General features: G+C 41.1%; 1 protein-coding gene across 1 annotated transcript in view; it reads right to left on the bottom strand.

Annotated features, from left to right (window-relative positions):
* Positions 1 to 4,512: 4,512 nt before the first annotated feature.
* Positions 4,513 to 20,550, bottom strand: part of PTPRZ1 (protein tyrosine phosphatase receptor type Z1) — a 187,639-nt gene continuing 171,601 nt past the window's right edge. The window contains exons 20-30 of the mRNA XM_084810855.1: positions 19,517 to 19,651; positions 18,305 to 18,468; positions 17,768 to 17,903; positions 16,282 to 16,428; positions 15,322 to 15,415; positions 14,366 to 14,439; positions 12,168 to 12,296; positions 11,507 to 11,656; positions 11,280 to 11,422; positions 8,155 to 8,290; positions 4,513 to 5,579 (exon numbers count right to left, since the gene is read on the bottom strand). Of these exons, the coding sequence (XP_084666981.1) occupies positions 5,439 to 5,579; positions 8,155 to 8,290; positions 11,280 to 11,422; positions 11,507 to 11,656; positions 12,168 to 12,296; positions 14,366 to 14,439; positions 15,322 to 15,415; positions 16,282 to 16,428; positions 17,768 to 17,903; positions 18,305 to 18,468; positions 19,517 to 19,651 (1,449 nt within the window). The 3' untranslated portion in view covers positions 4,513 to 5,438. The remainder of the gene's footprint in view (positions 5,580 to 8,154; positions 8,291 to 11,279; positions 11,423 to 11,506; positions 11,657 to 12,167; positions 12,297 to 14,365; positions 14,440 to 15,321; positions 15,416 to 16,281; positions 16,429 to 17,767; positions 17,904 to 18,304; positions 18,469 to 19,516; positions 19,652 to 20,550) is intronic.

Genomic DNA, 20,550 nt, shown 5'->3' with positions numbered 1-20,550 from the left:
TTGGAAAACAAAAAAAGGAAGTGAACTGGCTTCCATGGATAGTTCTATCACTAGCTATAGTTATGATAGCTATATGGAATCTCAAGGTTCACAGAAAATTATCCATCATGCATTCTAATACTGATTCAAATCTTCCCATGCTTGTGCTAATGTAGCCCAAACTGCACCACCCACACACAAGAGAGATACCACAAGATTTGAGGTCATCCTGTGGTTTGCACAATCCCAAAACAATCTTCCAAAACACCACCCACCCAAGGGGACAAAAATGCAGAATGGTGAGTGAAGGGAAAAAACAACTACCAGGTGGGAAGAGGAAATGGAATTAAGTGGCAAGAAAAAGAGGATGAAGGAAGAGAGACACAAATGTAAAAAGGGTAGAGAATACCATCTCCTTGTCTTCACACAAGCTATTTTTAAATGTCCTAGGGATGGAAGTGGGAGTTGTCTATAGAAATCGATGGAGAAATCCAAGATTTTAACGTAGCAGGGACTGAGCATGTGTGTCCAACCCGCACATGCACATACACAGCCCAATGAAAGATGAGGTGGGGGTGGAATCAGCCAATAGCTCAATGAGGACTAAGCATGGTCCCTAGGAGAGCATCCCAGGGACCATAGGTTATGGCGGATTCCCACTTCCGAGGCCATAGACACTGCTATGGCCTTGGGAGGGGGACGGATTTGACATTGGGCCATTTGCCCTTTCCAGCCCTTCACAGCCACCATGGTGGCTGTTCTGAGACCAACCTCGACAGACCTCAAGGAGGCAAAAAAGAGGGATGGTGGGCAGGGAGAGGAGAGGTGTGGATCCACAAGAACCTACAGCCTCTGTCACAATCCCTACCCACTGCTGGTAAATTGGCTAGATGCCTGACTCTTGCCAGCAGGGCTTTGGACAGATGGGTGTGTGTGTGTGTGCCAATCTCTAAATGACGTTATTTTTAAACAAACTTCCATCAAAGTAAAAACTGGTGTCATTAAGAATTTGACAAAAGTGGTGATCTCATACTGACTTTACTGGAATAAGCCCCCTGACTATTCCATTGAGATGTGTTGTGTATCAGTTAGAGCACTCCTACAGAGTGTGGGTATGGGAGAAGCAACCTTCCACCAGGCATGGGAAGCAGGTCCTTTCTCCCGCCAAGTATGGATGGCAGGTCCTCTTTTTCCTTCCTGGTTTTTCTTTCATTTTTGATTCCAATGGAAGTGTAAATAACTATGCCAGTATTCTGGGGGCAGATCCATGGAAAAAAGAAAGCTTTAGATTCTGTGGATTAAAAACTTCTCCCTACATATCCCAGAATGCCCTTGACCCACCAAGCAACACTGGTGGAGCAGCCATGGCGACAGAGCTTCCTGCAGTCAAGGGAAGAACTCCACAGAGAACCTCCCTGTCTGCCCATGGAGGGGGTGGTCCACAGTGTTCTGTGGCCCCGGGACACCCTGCCAGGGACCACGGGGTTGCTAATGAAACCCTTTCCTAGTATCTATGTTTGGTTTACCTCCTACTTTTGCTTTTTTGTGATTGTGATGTTATCCTTTTCATCTTTTCTGGGAGAGAGGGGGATTTGGGGAGAGTTTGTCTTCGTGCTAACTAGGTAGCCATTGACAAGTTTTACCAATCATTTTTGCATCTTGAAAAAAGCAACAATCTTAAATTGGCATTGCTACTTAAAGATGTATTAGAAGACTTGCAATAACTGAAATAAAAAATGCATGTTTGACCCAGTTAACAGAAGTAGGCTCCATATCTTTTGAGTCTGTAGCATGAATTACAGTAAAAAATAATTAGAACACATCCCTTTTGTCTGCGACTGTTTGCTACTTCTGTTTAGGAAATGACGCACATTTATTAAAATGAGTAATCCAGAACAAATTGAAGATTATGAAAGATTTCTTATAGGTCTTAATTTATTTCCAGATCAAACCATATGTGTTGGTAAAGAGGTTATCCTAAGGACTTATGTTTTAAATAACTTGCCAGCATACTAAAATGATGATTGTGATTATAGATGTTGGGAGAAAGAAACCTTTGAAGTAGCAGTTGATTCCTTGGATTATCATTTCAAAAATGACTGTACAACTACTCTGAAGGAGAGTTAGCTGTCTAGAAGTTATCTTCTAATGGAAGGCATTGCTGGGAATAAACAGTATGCAATGTAGTCCTATTCATGTTTACTCAGAAGTAAGCCTATTTAGTGGGACATATACCCTATTAAGTGTATGTAGGACTGCATTCTTAATCAGGGTGTTTTCCTAGGTCAAATAAGTAGCACACAAGATCACTGTGTTTCCTTTTATTGATTCCCTGAATTGTTCTGTGCTCCAGGATTATGGGTGGGAGAGAAAAGAGAAGGTAAAAGGATTAAGGACAAGCCATAAAATAAAAATTAATCCTGTGGCACTTACATCCTAAGGGATATTGTGAATAAAAATGATTTGAGCTGTTCATGTTCCGTGCTTGTTTTGGAACAAATAAAGGGGAAGGGGGAATTGTCTCAATGAAAATCATCTGCCTTTTTAGGCCATGTGCCTTGAGGAGTTGCCCATGCAATCTGATATTTTCAGTATGTAAAGGTGCATTTGGGTTAATTTCTTTTCAAGGAACCTTAGTGTCCATGTGGTAGCAGATCAGTCTGTAAACTGGACTAGATTGTCCTAAGTAAAGCACTTGTTATATCTCATTCTGTCCTTAAACATCAGAGCAGGTTACATGGAGCTTCCACTTGTCATCCCATCCAGCACCAATTGTGTCCACACACCTGCTTAGCTGCAGATATGATTCTTTTTGATGTTCTTAGTTTTGGCCCTTGTCTTTTAAAGTAGAAAAATGCTGGAGTGTACTTAACTGTGGCCACATTTACATGATCAAACATTTGGCTTAATAAATTGAGATATGAGCCTTGTGCCCCTGCACACAGCCACTTCATTTCTCCCTTTGCACGAACTGGCAAACAACCAGAAAGTCTTCAGTTAACTATAGTTGCCCATTACATCCAACTCATGAAACCATGGCTAGCGACTTTAGAACAAGCCAGGTTATGAAGCCAGCTTCAGAACATGGCTTCATATCTTGGCTTGTTCTGAAGCCAGTTCAGATGTAATGAGAAACTACAGTTAACGGAGGACTTCCTGGCTTGTTGATCCACATGAAGGTGAAATGGCTGGTGTGTGCGTGCGCATGCAAAAGGTTCGTTCATATTGCTGCTTGGTAAACTGAGGTACTCAGTACAGTATACAGGCACTGTCTTTTGCTGCCATTGGTGGTTTCCCAGCATTGTTCATACTAAAGTTTGTGATAGGGAAGGTCTGCATAGTTTCCTGACTTTAGAAGATCTTTGTCATCCCCTTGCACTACAGAAGGTAACAGCCCCCTATCTGCATGGAATTGGGAATAGGGTGCAGTTTAAGTAATCCATCTTCCCAACTCACCTCTCCCTGAAGAGACAGTATTGTAATGACTGCCCAATACAGGCATAAAGGGCATACCCCTGGCTCCAGGTTTCCCTATTCCAGTGTTGTTGCATAAACTTCACAACCAGATTATTCTGGGTGTGGGTAGGGTGGGGGAGAGTGAAAGTGCTGATACAGTGGGACACAAGAAATTATGTACCATGAGCCACTCAGTTTTTATTGGAAGTAAGTTGAGTTTGACTAACAGCATAATCTTGTGCCGGTCTACTCATATGTAAGTCCTATTGAGTTTAATGAGACTTACTCCCAGATAGGTGTGTGTCAGATTGCAGCCTTACTCTCATTTAAATAGCTTATGGGAAAGACTGCTTGGGACAGAAATTTTGGAAGTGTTAGTTTTGGCATCCATGATGATTGGAAAAGTTGCCATGATTATAAAAAAACAAGATGAAATAAACCTTAAATGGATCTGCTTGTGTGCTCATGGATCATGCCTGTGTTGCAACCAATACAGTTTTCTAGCTTGGTGTTACATTTTAGTCAAGGTTGCTCTTGATAATTAAATCTTGGATGCAGAAATGGCAAAATATTGCACAACAGTATGAGGTTAGAAATTCAGAACTTTAGGCGATACTTGATAGCTCAGGAAGACATGTACTCTATAACAATAGGCACAGGTAACACTGATCACCTGTTTGGGGAATTGAACTATGCCTCTGTTATTCCCTTCTGCCTCTCAACAGGTGACTGGAATTATCAAAGCTGTCAGTGAACCATCTGTTCAGCAAGCAGTCTGTATGGTGGATGGTTTGCCATTCAGGAAAGGGCATATGAGTGGGGATTTCAGTTTTCTCCTTGCTAGTTCCAATCACATGTGATATTTTTCAGGAGCACCTGTACCTCTGGTTGTTATGTGATATATAAAAAAGCAACCCCAGCACATGCTCTCAAAATGCAGTAGTACTTTTTTGTAATTTAATCCAGAATATGGAATATGCTGTGAATTTTGCCCTCCCTTGCCAAAACTGAAATTTCTTTGCCCTTTGGTATTGAAAAAAATTAAAGGGTGTCCTTAGGAATGAAGCCTAGGTCTTCATCACTGATTAAGCAGGTTTTATTTAATGGACATATATTGCAGAGTGTGAGATGCAAACTGGAATACTGATATTTATTTTTGCAATGCCTTGGATAAAAACAGCTTAAACAATGCTGAGTACAGATATTATCTTCATAGAAATTTCTTATTTCAAAACAAGTATATTTCTTTATCCCACAAAAGTTAAAACTACATGCAGAGATACGGTTACTCACTTAGGATGCATGATAATGTATCAGAAGATGTTTGTTAAAAATTAAAGGAACTGGTACTGAACTACATCATTTTAACAATGCAATTACACAGAACTAGAAAACTGACTTTGTAGTAAAATATAAAAATCTACAATTATAAATATAAATTTGGTCCATGGAATCCACTCTAGAAATATTTACAGTAAGTATCAACTATTCTAAATGCCTACCAAAATCTTAAAATGTTGAATATTACAGAGAAGAGTATATTTACATTCTACCATATTAAAATTTCTAACAAATATAAGGAATGCTATAAATAACAGCAAGTAAACTGGATACGAAAACATGACATGTTTGTTGCTGAGATCATTAGCTTCTATAGTTATGAGAAAATTTAAGTTAAAATAAAGCCAGAGAAATTAGAAACTAATACTGTAAAAGAGACCACAATTTCATTCTTAGAAACACAGTTAAATTCAATCAAAATAGTTCAAACATAACAAATTGCATTACAAGAAATCTTTCAAAAAGGCACACATTGTTAGTGATATAAGTTCAGCAATAAAGTTATTTTCAAAAAATGTTTATTTGAACAAGTTAAATAAAAAGATTATCTAATAGCTAGACTCTTCTCCCCACCCCTCTCCACACACATAATTTTTAAAAAAGGAAAGCAACAATACTGAAATTTCCAGCTCTGGATAATCACTGTCATGTACCGTTTGTAGTCAAACTAAAGATTCCAAACTTTCAGCTGCATTGCCATCTGGTAAAGCTGAACCATTACTGTCTATGGATACTGAAGGATTTTCTTCTTGCCTTGAGCTAACAAGACTGAGAATAGTTTTGTAGAGAAATTGATAGTGATCCTAAAGAGGTTGGAGGGAAGAGAAGAGACAAGGTTAGTAGATTTGGTCAGGATAACAAGCATCACTCCCTCTAATAATGAACTCAGCTGGTGAGTGCCGACAGGATTCTAGCCAAAATGGGAGGACTAAGAAACAAGGGGGAGGTATCCAGAAAACTCCCTGGAAAAGACCCTGATGCTGGGAAAGACTGAAGACAAAAGGAGAAGGGGACGGCAGCGGATGAGATGGCTAGATAGCATCACTGATGCGATGAATATGGACTTGAGCACGCTCCGGGAGAGAGCGCAGGACAGGAAGGCCTGGCGTGCTATGGTCCATGGGGTCACGAAGAGTCGGACACGACTGAACAACAACAACAAATCCATATGCTCAGGAGAACCTCAAGGTTTGAAGAAGAACCAAAACAATGTTTAGGGAAAACTCCTTAAGGAGACAAAACTCATCAAAATCAGTCCAATGAAGACTGAACATGCTCAGTGGCCAAAAATGCTGAATGTATGTTGGGTGGGGGACATAAAAAGCAAGATAATAGAATGGAGTATTCTGAAATGGGGTGTGGTTGACTGGCAGGGACACTGAACAGGAGCGCTTGAGCCAATATTTTGTTGCAGGTCCCATTTGTATCTTTTAATACTGTTTCATATATGAAACAGAAAATGGAATATGCATTTTCAGAATTTGAATGGGTTATTTTGTAACTTACAAACTGTTTTGCTTGGACTTGAACACCCAAGTAGCCCAGTTCCCCACTTGTTCAAGCTTCCCTGCTGCCTCCGCTCCCTTGTCCTGCCTGCATATTCCAACTCCCCCCAGTGTAAAAAATCCTTATCAGGGAGGTGAACAGTGGAAGGTAGGAAAGCAAGTAAAGCAGCAGAGGATGGTAGGGGCCCCATGGGACCACTTGCCACCAGATGACATGCTCTGCACAAAATTTCCCACAAGTGATCATATGTAAGTCTGACCCCGTGATCAGACAGACACTTAGGCACCTATGTGACCTCTCCTGTCCTCCACTGCCTGGCCCCTTCCTTCTCTCCTCCTTTTTTTCTTGGGTAAGGGGAGACCCTCAGGGAAGTTGGAGGCAGTGCTGCAGCTAGGCTGAATTTCAGGGCCAAAGTCCAGGGCCCCCAAATGAGCAGAACCATGGCAAACTGGCCTGCTATTAGCCCCTGGGCCAGCATGGTCATGCTAAGGCCCACAAGGGCTGACACTGCTTGCTGCAGTATCTTTTTTTCTTATTTTCGAAGACATTTTATAGTTTGGTTGGCCAGCCAGACATGTACATAACATGTACAGATGCTTGCTTGCTTGCTTGCTTGCTTGCTTGCTTGCTTATTTATTTATTTATTTATTTATTTATTTATTTATTTATTTTCTTAATCGCCCATCTGGCTGGTCACCTGGCCACTCTGGGCGATGTACAACAGTACAATTTAAAACAGTAAAATTACACATTAAACATTATTTAAAAATACCCTAACCCAAAATTATGTTCTACAACTAAATAGAACTTATTCTTACATGTGCTTAGCATCAGGGTAGCAGAAGGAAACTCCATTTTATTATTCCTATAGTCATAATAGTGCTATGATTTAAGCAAGTTTAAAATGTGACACTGCATAGTGCAATTCTGATAAGGAAGGCCTCAGTGGAAGGTGCCAAAGCAGGCCTGAATCTGGATTCAAATGGTTCCAGATAATATCTTTCATCCAAAATGGATTAAATGTGTAGAAGAATTATGATGGTTGTCTTAAAGGTTTATAAGGAACATTTCAGAGTATAGTAAATGGGTAGTATCCAATGTTATTAGTACCTAGAGTAAACCCATTGAAATGAATGTGACTTAAATTAGTAGGGAATAACTTAAATCCCATTCATTTCAATGGGTCTACTCTAGGTAGGACTAACATTGGATACTATACTCGAAGTCATTCACACAGAAAGAAAATGCTTTTCACATATCAGTGTAATACATATCTATCTATATCCTAATAGTGACTATGCAAGGTTGTGTCTGTTGTTAAGGCATTTATTGGGGTCACAGGCTTGGTTTAAGTATACATGAAGCACATCTCAGAGATGTGCAAAAGCTTGCCAGCTCCAACATCCAGAAGAGAGTACCAGGAGAGGAGTATGAATGTCATGTTCAGAGGCCCAGACCTGTTTTAGTCTATGGTTAGACTGTGGAAGGCAGGGTTAAATCTCCCTCTGGTCCTGATGAAAATCGCTCCTCCCTCCCAAAACCTATTATTAAATAAACAAACAAAAACATTCATGATATACTTACTAATTACTCATTTAGTTTCATGTGTCTTTGGCACTAGGTCAGTAAACACTATACTGATAAGCTGGGAAGGTAAGCAAAAGCAGGGAGTGGCTGCTGAAGTATATGTGACCTTTATCAATGGTAGTCAGTGTACTCAATTCTTCATATTACAGTTCAGCGATAAAATACTGCAACACTCTAGGGCCATAGCTTTCGGCATGCACGCATACATACATACATATATTCTGATCCTTTTGTGGATAGAATTTCATAACACAAAGAAAATTGTGCAGGATCTTGCTTACTTACAATGTCTGTGAAGACTCCAGGCCTCATCAAATTGATCATCTTAGCTACGTGATAAACATCCACACAGTTTTCATTTTCTAGCTGATGCATGAGCGTTGTTAATGCACAGAACGTACCCGCTGTCACTCCTCCATGCCTTTTTGAAGGTAAAAATATATATACACATGCAGAAAAGGGTCATATTCTACCCTTTGAGAAGATACAGCATATTTCTTGACAAGGATGCCATTTAGGAAGGGCAGCAAAGGTGGGGGGATCATATCAAATGTGATTTATTTCTTATCAGTTCACTGGTTCTACATGAGAAGTAACACATTATAAATAATTAAGTGAGCATCTCTACCAGATATTCATGCTATGGGGCACAGATTCACTTGCTTAAGAGTACAGGGGACCGCTTGACCTGCGTAGTTAACATCGCTATACTTATTGTGAAGTACCAAAAAGTAACCACAGCAAATGCTGCACTGCTTTTTTGCAGTTTATTTTATTTTATTGATTGATTAATTGTCTTAATCGCCCATCTGGCTGGTCACCTGGCCACTCTGGGCGATGCACAATACAACAATCAAAAAGACTAAAATTAAGCATTAAACATCATGTTCTAAAACTACCCTAACCCACCCCAAATGCCTGTCTGAACAACCATATTTTCAATGTATGGCGGAAGCTCATTAAAGAGGGGGCATGGTGGAGTTCCCTAGGGAGGGAGTTCCACAGAGTGGGGGCCACCACAGAGAAGGCCCTCTCCCTCATCCTCACCATCCTAGCTGTCCTGGCTGATGGGACAGAGAGAAGGCCATCTGAGGCTGATCTTGTTGATATTGGCCTGTCTGGTATTGCTGGAGGCACTCCTTGAGACAAGCTGGCCGGATCCGTATGGGGTTTTAAAGGTCAAAACCAACACCTTGAATTTGGCCCGGAAAACAACTGGTAGCCAGTGCAACTCCTTCAGCACTGGAGTGATGTGATCATGCCGGCAGCTGCCTTTAATCAGGTGAGCTGCCGCGTTCTGCACCAGCTGCAGCTTCCGAACCGTCTTCAAGGGTAACCCTACATAGAGCGCATTACAGTAGTCTAGACAAGAGGAGACCAGGGCATGTACTACCGATGGAAGCAGATGGTCGGGAAGGACGGGGCGCAGCTGCCATATCAGATGGAGTTGGTACCGCGCTGCCCGTCTCACAGCTGACACCTGAGCCTCCATGGACAGCTGGGAGTCTAAAATGACCCCTAGGCTGCAGACCTGGTCTTTCAAGGGTAGCCATCCCCATTCAACACCAGGTCAACATCCTCCAACCTCCCCTTGTCTCCCACCAAAAGTGCCTCGGTTTTGTCGGGGTTCAGCTTCAGCTTATTCCTCCCCATCCAGCTACCCAGTGTCTCCAGACACTTGAATAAGGATTCTATGGCCAACTTTGGTGAAGATTTAGACAAGAGGTAGAGCTGCGTGTCATCTGCTTATTGATGACACTGCACCCCAAACCTCCTGATGATAGCCCCCAGCAGCTTCACATAGATGTTAAATAGCATTGGGGAGACAATGGACCCCTCTGGCACCCCACAAGTGATCAGCCACAGGTCCATAATCTCCTGCCCCAGTGCTACCCTCTGGTACCTGCCAGAGAGGAAGGACCGGAAGCACTGTAATACGATTTCTCCAATGCCCAGCCCCTCCAGGCGGTCCAGGTGGATACCGTGGTCAATGGTATCGAAAGCTGCTGGGAGGTCGAAAACAAGGAAGGAACATTCAACCTTATCCAAAGCCCACCTCATATCATCCACCAAGGCGCCCAAGGCTGTTTCTGTCCATGCCCAGGCCTGAAGCCCGATTGAAATGGATCTAGATAATCGGTTTCTTCCAAGTGTGCCTTCAGCTGCATCGCCACCACCCACTCAATCATCTTGCCCTAAAATGGCAGATTCGAAACTGGGTGAAAGTTGTTCAAGACTTGGGGATCCAAGGAGGACTTCTTTAAGAGTGGTCTTATCACTGCCTCCTTGAGGGCTGATGGCATAATTTCCTCCTCAAGGGAGGCGTTCACCACCGCCCTGATCCCCTCACCCAGCCTCTCTTTGCAGCTCATAATGAGCCAAGATGGACAAGGATCAAGTAAGCAGGTGGTCGGCCTTACAGATAAAAGCACCTTGTCCACTTCATCAAAAGGAAGAAGCTGGAACCGATCCCACAAAACTGGTCTGCCACAGGCTGCCTCTTGCTCGCTAACTGTATCCATGGAGCATGGAATAACACTCCTGATCTGATAAATTTTATCCACAAAGTGCCTTGCCAAGGCCTCACAGGAGGCCTTCGAATGCTCCAGCGGTTCCAGAGCAACTGGACCGACCAGGTTCCGGACCACTCTTTTACTCTTGAATAATTCAGTGGGTCTTTAAATTCTGCTGAGTCTCTTGCCCCCTGCCCCCAAGTCCCTTGCCCTGCTGCTGAAGCAGCTGTTCTCTTTCTTAATAGCTATTTTACAAAAACAGTTCTCAGTATTTTGGGTCTATTTGTAAAAAAAATCCTGTTGAATTGAAGTGATTCTTGGGTCTATTGGTTAAAAAATCCTGTTGAATTGAAGTGATGCTTTAATATTTCTGTGGTGCTAATCATCTATCGAGTGGCTTCTTATGCATATGGCAGATTTAATGTGCAAATGTAGCACCTGTGAACACAAGGACTATTGAGCGAAATGGCAAAGAAGAACATGTGTACATCCCTGTTACATCTGCAGAAATGTCCCTGAAATAAAAATCAGTCAATCCAACTTCCTGATATCTTCTAGGCACAACGGTTCTTTTGCATGGTTCCTTCCTCAGAATGTTTTCATTATTTTCAACCCTTGCCCATCCCTTTGTGGATGCAGTTTAAGCTGCTCTACTCTATGAACAAGGACCTACAGGTGTGAGAGACCCTTGTGCCCATCCGAGCGCAAGGGAATTCTGGACATGAGCCAGGAATGTATGGTCAAAAGCCTGCTGCGTATATGTAGTTTTTATGTGGAACAGAAAATTTGGGTGCTGCTCTGTATTTACTTCCTGTAAATATGGATATGGTAAACTTGCAGATGCTGTGTGAAACACACAGAGATATTATGATTAAACAACTGCACTTTAATACTTACTCATCATGAACAATCATGGGTCCATCTCTGTTGGAAGTTTCTTCTTTGATAACACTGATAAGTTCAAATGTTTTACTAATAGGGCTATCTGGATTTGGCCATTTCGGACACTGAAAATGCCTCACTTCAAGGACATAATCATCCTAAAAAGTAAAGAAGAGAATTAATACCTTCAACTGACTCAAAGCATAGCAGTATCTAAGTATAAGTTAGAAACGAAAGAGTACCTGTGTAGCTTCTAAAATGAAATCCTGGATTATAACCTTCTCTTCATTTGACAAACATTTGTGTTCTTCAGAAATCAGGCTGACTTTAAAGCTCTCACAATTTATAGGATCTTCTTTGTTTGGCCAGTATACAAATTCATCTTCAGCCTGCTAAAAGAAAAAGAGAAACATATAAACAAATTCCAGATTAAGTCATAAACTAAAGCTACAGTCTTGGCGTAAGTGGATTGGCTGAGGCTTGAATGCTGCGCACAACTGATTGGCTGGGGGCAGGATTATCAGTGCCCAAAAGAGAAAAAAAGCGGCTATGTTTAGAATGGAGAGGTATTAAAAAACAACAGCAAAAAAGTGGTTAAAAGTGGTTAATTAGAGGGTGTTCCATCCTGTACCCTCTAAGGATATAGGTACACAGAGAGAGCATGTAGAGGTTCCCCCGCCCTCAATGGAATTATTTAGATAGATCATCGTGACTGGCAGGATACACAGCCAATGGTGTTTCTGCTGGCCAGAAGTGTTGAAGCTAGAGTGAGCAATGGGTGCTTATACAAGGTGTGTGGGAGATGACAGAGATAGTATACTCTGGTTTTGGGGTAGCTGCTGGAGGAGCAGTGCCCCCTAAGCGAGTGACAATCTTCCTCTGTCCCTTAGCTCAGAATCTTACCATATTCTGACTATCTGGAAGCATGACAATTATCTGAGCATTGTGGTCCCATATCATTCTCCAGAAGTCTTTGATAGTATGTAGCAGGGGGTGCTGGGTAATAATGAATTCATTACTTTGATAATAACCCTGCAAAGCAAACACATTCAGTTGAGAACTGATGTTACCCTGTTTGACATTAGAAATGCACAATCCTATTAAAAGAATAAAAACTCAGTCTAGTTCTCACAAACAGCAGATGAGATGGTAAACATGTGTCTATTTCAGTTCTACACATAGAAAACTAGCATGTCAGGCACAAGGCCTCTGTCACACATCTTTCAAACAGCAGGGATCCATTTATTTATTTGGGACCTAAATAAATAAATACATAAATAAATCCTTGCTGTTAGAAAATTAGATGTGAGACAGAGGTAAAGACAAGCATTCAGTCACTTTCACTTCCTTGATTCAAGAGCAGCTGGACCAAATGCCCGGACTGTTCAAGTGCTTTCATAAATGTATGCTAAAATCTTGCCTAAAAACGAACTGTGACATGACTGAAAGACTTTCCCTTCAATTCCATCTCCAAATTCCCAAAGACTGCAAACGCTATGAAATAATATGTTATATGGTCCAGCAGACTATATTCCCCTTTCCTTCAGTATTAAAAACATTCATTATCTCATTTATTCCTCAGAATCTCAACAACATTTTTCTTAATGTTGCATTCCTATTTCTCTCTCATCATATCATTTGTAATTGCTTGTTTTTAGGAGATTTTGGAGCTTGAAGTACTAGTGTAGCATTTGAGGATAGAAGTGACATCGTGCAATTGTTTCACCTGGTTTGAAGGTGTGGTTTCTGATGTGATTTGTAATTCCACCTTCTAATATTACCTGCCTATACCTCCACCAGTACCTGTTGTACAACACTGTTTCTCTCTTATGGAGTTCCTGGGTTTGATGCTTTAGCGAGACCCACAACAGTTCTAAGATGAAATTGATATAGGCAGGCAAAATTGCCCCAGAAGCAGAGCAAACTTTATTTAAAGGAAGAGGGTTGTCAGTTGTTATTTGGCTCTTTCACATCATTTTGCACTGAAACTGTCAGGGAGAAAAGTCAGCTCAATTTCACTTTAAAACATTTAAATATGTACTGTGTGCTACTTCTCTCCTGTGCTGATGCTGACACATGGCAGTTTGGAAAGGATAAAAAAGGAGAACTCAGAACACCTGAACAGAACAGTGCTCCATAAGCAAGAATTAGGTTTCTGTCTCTAACACAGGCAAATCATTTTAGTGTTCAGGCAGTTTCTGTGGAAGCGCTCAGTGTTCAATGTGGTATCTCAGAAGCACATAATGGTCAATTAATAAGATCCCTACAAGTGGCAACATTGAACCCTCTTAAGCCTGGAGTGGCTTGATTGCTGCATGGGAAATTAATGATTGCAGAGTTTTTCATTCTAAAGTGACAGCAGTGATGCCAGCATTTGGGTCTCTGTGGCATTTGTGGACCCTTCAAAAGCAGTAAGCACAAATGTCTCTATGTATACCTTTTCAGATATTAGTGGTTCAGTTTATGACACTCTTTGCCTTTCTAGAGGTGACTCTTTCCCTACCCAGGCAATATCCTCTTCAGGTCATGTCCAGGAAGTGAAAGAGGGTCAAGCCCGCTTTGCATATCTCAAAGACCAGTTTTACTTTTATCTAACCAAGACGTCTCCTCTTCTGCTGCAGATAGAAGTATTTCAAGCAATGGTGCCAACAGCATGTAAAGAGGTGGGTAGATAAAGCTCTTCCAGAGCAATGGAAGCTTCATTTAAGGGGAATAGCTAGTATAGCTCCCCCATTCCTACCTCAAAGGCTATTCATTACATCAGAACTGGATATCATGCAGGCAGTACTGAACAGTGCTAGGCCTTATGGTACCTACTCTTGAATGCTTGTGTGTGGATTGGATCTAGCCTCATGAATACTTAGAGTAGACCCAGTAGAGCAAGTTAGTTAAGACTATGTTATGTCCCATTGATTTTAATGGGTCTGCTCTAAGCCCGACAAAGTTTGGAACCAACCTTGTGTGCTACACATACATACATTGCAGACACAGACACACACAGAGAAATGAACTGAGTGTGATCCACACAAGGGTCCTCCAGAAAACTGACAAAAATATGCAGAATAATTCAACTTAGAGTTTGATTTTATGAGAAAACTTACCATAATATAGGAAGCATTGATGTAGTCTGTGCCTTCACCAGACAATGATGAAATACCAACTCGAGATCTTTCCACTGTAAAACAAAGATGGGGAGTTGTGGGTGGCGGCGCGTGGGGGGGGGGGGTTGTTCTAGCAAACATCAACCACTAGCTTGCTCCAGATTCTGTATTTTCTTCAAATCAAGAAAAATGGAGGGATCCCTGCTGTTACTGTAGTACCAAGGGACTCACAGTTTTGCAACTTTACCCAACAAAGCTGCCTTTTCATTGGATGGCCTGGCATTGCATGTGTCTTTACCTCCTACCTGGGCAATGATGAGATGCAAGGGACACATGAGATTAATCCCATTCTTGTTGCAGGGCTTTCAAATCCCACAGTTATGGTACAGGATGAAGCTATGGAAAAGTGACCACTACACCACTCCAGTAATATATGAACGGAGCCTTAGTTTTAGGGAGGAATGCCTGTTTCTATCTAACAAAAGTGTCTGAAACCCCATGCCAAGCCATTCATGTGAAATTCTTCCCCAGTATGGTTGGGGTCCCCACCCAATTTCACTATCACAAACTCCAGAAAGAGAGGGGTTGTGATTAGTTCATTGTCTGAACTGTATAGGGCGCCTGTTCTTACAACTGGGTTGCCACACAGAGCTGCACCCACACAGTTTCTTTTTAATCAGTCACCAACACATCCAGGTGCATGTTGAATCAGGTCTAAGTGACTTTATATTAGTGGAAATTAATGTGGGCCACAAAGCTTCAAAGATTTTGGTATGCCGGCCATTCAGCTTCAGAAATTATCACAGATTATCAAAATGTGGATATTTGTTACAGCAGGATTAGATCCTCTGAACTTCCCTTGTTATCACTGGAACATGTTGCATCTAGGATACTGGTTCAATGATCTAATTTTGTAGTCCTATTCAATGAATTTAAGATTTTCTCAAGAAACCTACCAGGAATTATGGATGAGGTCCTGCTCTTTTCTCTGTTACACTGTTTCAGTGCAGTAGAATAATCACACTGCTGTATATTAGACTGGCTCAGAAGCTGAAGAGAAAATGATAAAAAGAAAGAGTTTGCTTTGTGTGAGATACACAGGAAACAAACATGCAAGTGTGGTTAGGCCAAGACCACATATATCAGATTACACTGTTCAACGACACTGTTCAAGATCTTCTAACAGCTTGTTGAATTACTCATACTGCAGATGGGAAAGGGGCTGAGAGAACTTGGTGGGTTCATGCCCAGGGTAAGATTTGAACTGGGGAATTCTGCATTTACAGCTCAGTCTGTCAGACACTATATTTTACTTTATTCCAGTTCTCAAAAAGGGGGTGCCATTGCTCAGGGGATAATGTGTTCCAACTCATACAATCTGATATTCTGTTCTACTTATGGACTAATATCTTAATGGACTAGATGTGACCCTGGTTCAGCCTTCCCTAACCTGGTGCCCTCCAGATGTTCTACAACTTGCAGCATTCTTGACCATTGATTATGTTGGCTAAGTCTGATGAGTATTAAAGTCCACAACATCTGGACTATACCATCTTGGGGAAGGATACCCTAGTTTGTCTTCTGACCATTTCCCCATATGATAGTAGCAGAAGTCTACTGACTGTGGCCCTCATCAAACATGAGGTTCAATGCTGCTGCATAATGTTGTCCTGAATGGACATACATGAATAGCCATATAAAAGGCTGCATTCAGTCATCTCAGGAGACTGAATATTCCTACATTATGAAATCTGTTAGAACACAAGCCTCTTACTTTTACTGTATGTTAAATCCTGAGAAACTAGGATGAGGCAGCAGTTGTCTATGGAGAAGCTAGGATTCAGCAGCTATTTAGACAATTACCATTTTTATGCTGCATTGATACTTTTGACTTTTTGAAATCCAAGGGACCTCACCTTGAATTGTTTCTCTAATCTTGTCTTTCCCATTGGTCCAGGTATTAAGAGTGAATTAACATAGGCATGAATGTGACTTTCAGGAACTTCTGTTTCTTTGCTAAGTATGGCCTCCACAAGTGCATCATGAATAAAGACATACTGTTCCTGATTAAAAGAAGAAAGACACATGAGGAAACCATTTTGGTTTCAATATTAGTCTTTATTGTGGCTAAAAGCCACTCATACACATTAACCAGCAAAAATAGGACAGATCCTGCTAATGATTTATAAATATTATCCAGAAGCCAGAACTCTATTTCCCACTAATACTATTACAAATATACAATTATTATACTATTTTTGCATGAGTATTAATAGTTGTACTATCTGACTACTATCTACTTGGAGGATACTGTAGTTTGAACCAGTTCTAGGGAGGACGTGCATGGCAGCTTCTCATACTGCCATTTTAGCACCATCAGAGAAGTTGGTAAGAAGTTCCCTTGAAAAAAATATGATGTGGCACAGAAACACCACAGTTGCAACACAGCACCACAGATTGTGTTGAGAGAGAGCAAACTGAACCGTCCCTGATGTTGTCACCATGTTCTATGCAAGTACGCCCATTTTCCATGGTCTGCACTGACTTTCTATTATAGGCTGCTGGGCAAAGGTCAAGATGCTGATATGGATCACAAATTCCCAAATGGCTTAGGCATTATCTATCCAAAAGTCTGGTTCATACCTCATCTCCTCATCATAGCTTTTAATAGTGTTTAAGAGGGCTTGAACAGAGAACTGTAGAGGGCCTTTATCTAGAGTGTTCTTTGGTGAGTTCCACATGAGAAAGGGCTGGCACTCCAATTAGACAACGTGAGGCAGCTGCCTCAGGCTGCAGATACTGTGGGGCACAGAGCAGCAGTGAGGAACTGGAGGACAGAGCTGCATGCCCCGCAGTCTGCCCTGAGCCCCTATGCTAGTCTGCTGTCCTCCGGTGCAGTAGAGGACACTGTGTTGAAGTAAAATTGAATTACCAGTCTGGTACATGGAATAGGAGGGTAGTCACCATCTTGTCCTTTGTCTTAGCAGCAAAATGTCTTTGGCCAGCCCCACATAGAGCTGATGTGTGTGTCCGAGAGGGGGGAAGCAAGAAGCCCTGGGGCGCACACACACACAGGTATACACACATCCATCTGTTGATTTTGAACAATATGGGCCCATAAAGATGCATTTCTGTTTGCAAACCATAGTTGGGGAATGCTTTTCCTCTAGATTTATGCTAAAGTCCAAGCTTAAACAACTCTCAGGTGGAATGTAAGCCTTTTTATTATTATTACAGCTAACCTTTTGTGGCTGGGGTTTAAATTGGTATTATAATATTCAATTATTCAAGTATTTTTGTTAATTTCATATTTTTCAATCCATTTAAAAATGTTTTTTAATTTTTGTGAGCTTTTGCAATAGGGCATGGAACACCAAAAACAGAGACAAACGTTTTTCTTACTTCCGTCTGCACCAAGTAGTTCCTTTGAGTTCGTATGTGCTTCAGGAATCCAAATATGTTGACAGTCCCTTCATGCTGAATTTGCTGTAGCATACTATCTAATACTATGTATGTACCTGTCCTTCCAACACCAGCACTGTTAAACATGGAAACAAATGAATATATTTGAATCTGTAAAACAGCAAAAGTGCAACAGCCCAGATCTATACCTTCATGAAATTATACCCACCCACAAAAACATTTTGATGTTACATATGTGCTTGTAAATTTGATACTCGAAAGCAGCTCTAACATTATGGCTCAAAGAATGATTTGTTAAAGTGGTAGCTAAAGTGCACTTGACTCTTAAATGAATGGGCAAGTGAACGTATGTGGTAAATCAATGTGTATCATGGAGTTTACATGAAGCTCTGGATTTGAGACATTATGATAGCAGTCATACTGTTTGCTCCAAAGACTGTAAGTTCATCATATATTTTTGCAAAGAATGTAAACAGATTGAAACGTCATAGAATTTTAGTGAAGACAACAACAGACCTGCAATGAACAACAACTGGTCCTACAGCATGTCGTTTAGCATATGATGCCTTTCGAACAAATGTGAGCACTGGCAAAGTGTATTCAGGAACACCCATATCAGGCCATTGAGTATAGTGATACTGAGAAACTACACGGCCACAGGGCCTTCCTTTCTGTGAACCCTACAACAGAGAATAAGTGTTAAAAATACAGAAAGTAATAGAAATGCTATTGTTGTTGTTTAATTACATAAACTACAAATTTCATATTCTCTGTCAGAGAAGAAACTGAAAGCCATTTCATATATTTTAAATTAGGTCTAATATGTGTGAATATCAGTTTATGCAAATGGCTTGATCATGTGAACAGAGCAAATAAATAAAAATTAGATACCATCAGAGAAGCTTGCTCACAGAGATGCAGCAGCTTCTGTTAGTAGGTATTTCTACATCTCCAGAGCAACACATTTATGGCATTTTCCATGAGGCAGCATCTCTGGTGTTATACTGGTTGCATGAGTCGACCACTAACATATGAATATGTTCTGTTTTAGATATCTGATATATTGAATTGATCCAAAATGTAACTAAAGCTTAAGTTGATTAATCTACCAATTCAAATGTATGTTTCTAGTGTTAGAACCAGAGTGACCCTTTTGCGAACAGAAGGCTCCTACCATTTTCAAAACGGGCTGAGATTCAGCAGAGGTGCCTATAGAAAGAAGTAGGGTGGAGGGATCTTTGCCAATTCTTCCTTCCACTGGCAGTACCCCTGTACCACCTCCTACACTGTTCTGAAAGGTTCCCAATCCTTCCAGACTAGCTTTTCCAGAGTACAGGGTCTTGCAGGAGGATAGAGGAATTGGCTCATGGGAACTTTGGATCCAGGCCCCTGAAATTTAGTAAAATTTACTTTACAAGTGCAGGGAAAAAGAAGAAACACCTGAAGGATCGGTAGATGATTTTATTTTATTTATGCGATAATTAACCCACGATTGCCCTTCAAGCTCTAAAGAAAGCTGTTAATGAAATGCAGCCATAGTAATTTCCTTGTAAAGGCCATTATAACTGAAACGTACAGGATGCACTTCCTTGTACACATTAAACTCACAGGCCAATGAGAATGTTTACTGATGAGAGACTGCTTTCAATAAGCAAAAGAAACATGCCTTAAAATGGTAAATAAAACGTTTGTGATTTGTTACTGTACCAAAGTTAGACAGTCACCTACCTTTTTCACTTTGGTGTTCCTAATAGTAAAATTCCTCACAGTGTAATAGGCAAGCACATGAATGCTCTTCTGGGTGACTAAAAAGTTTCCATATTCTTCACTGCCATCAGCAGGCCAGTACTGGTCACATTTTCTCTGAGAGACAAAGGAATATACAGTGTTAGAATAATGTGTTATAATTTCATTTGCACATGAACTAGCAGACTTTCACCTTGTTATGTATTTGGGCAAACATAATGTTAAGTGAGAACACAAGAATTTCCTTTTAGGAAATACCTTTGCAAATTGGTTATATTCAAAGAATCAGGCATTTGTGTATATTTTATTTAATTTTCATTTAGAAAATGAAAATATGAACATATGTGCTGGCCAAGATTGATCAAGAATACTCGCTGTCAAGACTAAACAAGGGGCAACATTTCCTTTGAAATTTTCCCAGTCTTTCCATTAATTTTGTGAAATTTTGGGAACTCTTCTAATAATACAGTCAGGAAGCTGAGTAATGTCTTGTACACGATGGATATTAGACACAAAAAGAATTAGGTCAGGATCCAAAGAACCCCTATAGGCACTTCCACATTTGCACAGTAACCTTGCCAGTTTTACCTTCTGCCTGGTTGCAGCATGTTTAATTCCATCAAATCCTGCTTTGGATGGTTCCCTAACTTTCAGGAGTGGCTTTTTGAGAGGGACAAAGTGCTGTGGTAGGAAAGGGGAGCTGAGAAGCTCCAGTGCCTGTGCAGAAGGCAATATGTTGGCAGTTGGATCCTGGGGGGTGTTTCCACCAGCGATTTACTCCTAGCTGGCTGTGTGTTGAGGTCGTTAGGGATAGATGAGGTTGTGGCCATCCAGCAGCCACCCTGGAGCTTACCGGGGAAAAACTGGATTTCCTGAGACAGTTTAAAGTCCAATTCTTTTCCTCAAGTCAGGTTCTCCCCGGTTATAGTTGTTGTATGCCCCAACCCCCGCATTTAGCTTGGGTATGCTAGCCCTGCCCAGGGGTGTGCCTTTCACCTTGACCCCAGTCAAGGGGT

The sequence above is a fragment of the Heloderma suspectum genome, chromosome 7 (genome assembly GCF_057233095.1).
Source record: "Heloderma suspectum isolate Gila_16-S chromosome 7, 16-S_ref, whole genome shotgun sequence".
NCBI classification, from domain to species: Eukaryota; Metazoa; Chordata; class Lepidosauria; order Squamata; family Helodermatidae; genus Heloderma; species Heloderma suspectum.
Note: the sequence above shows the minus strand (reverse complement) of the source record. Positions and strands in the feature narration are given on the sequence as shown.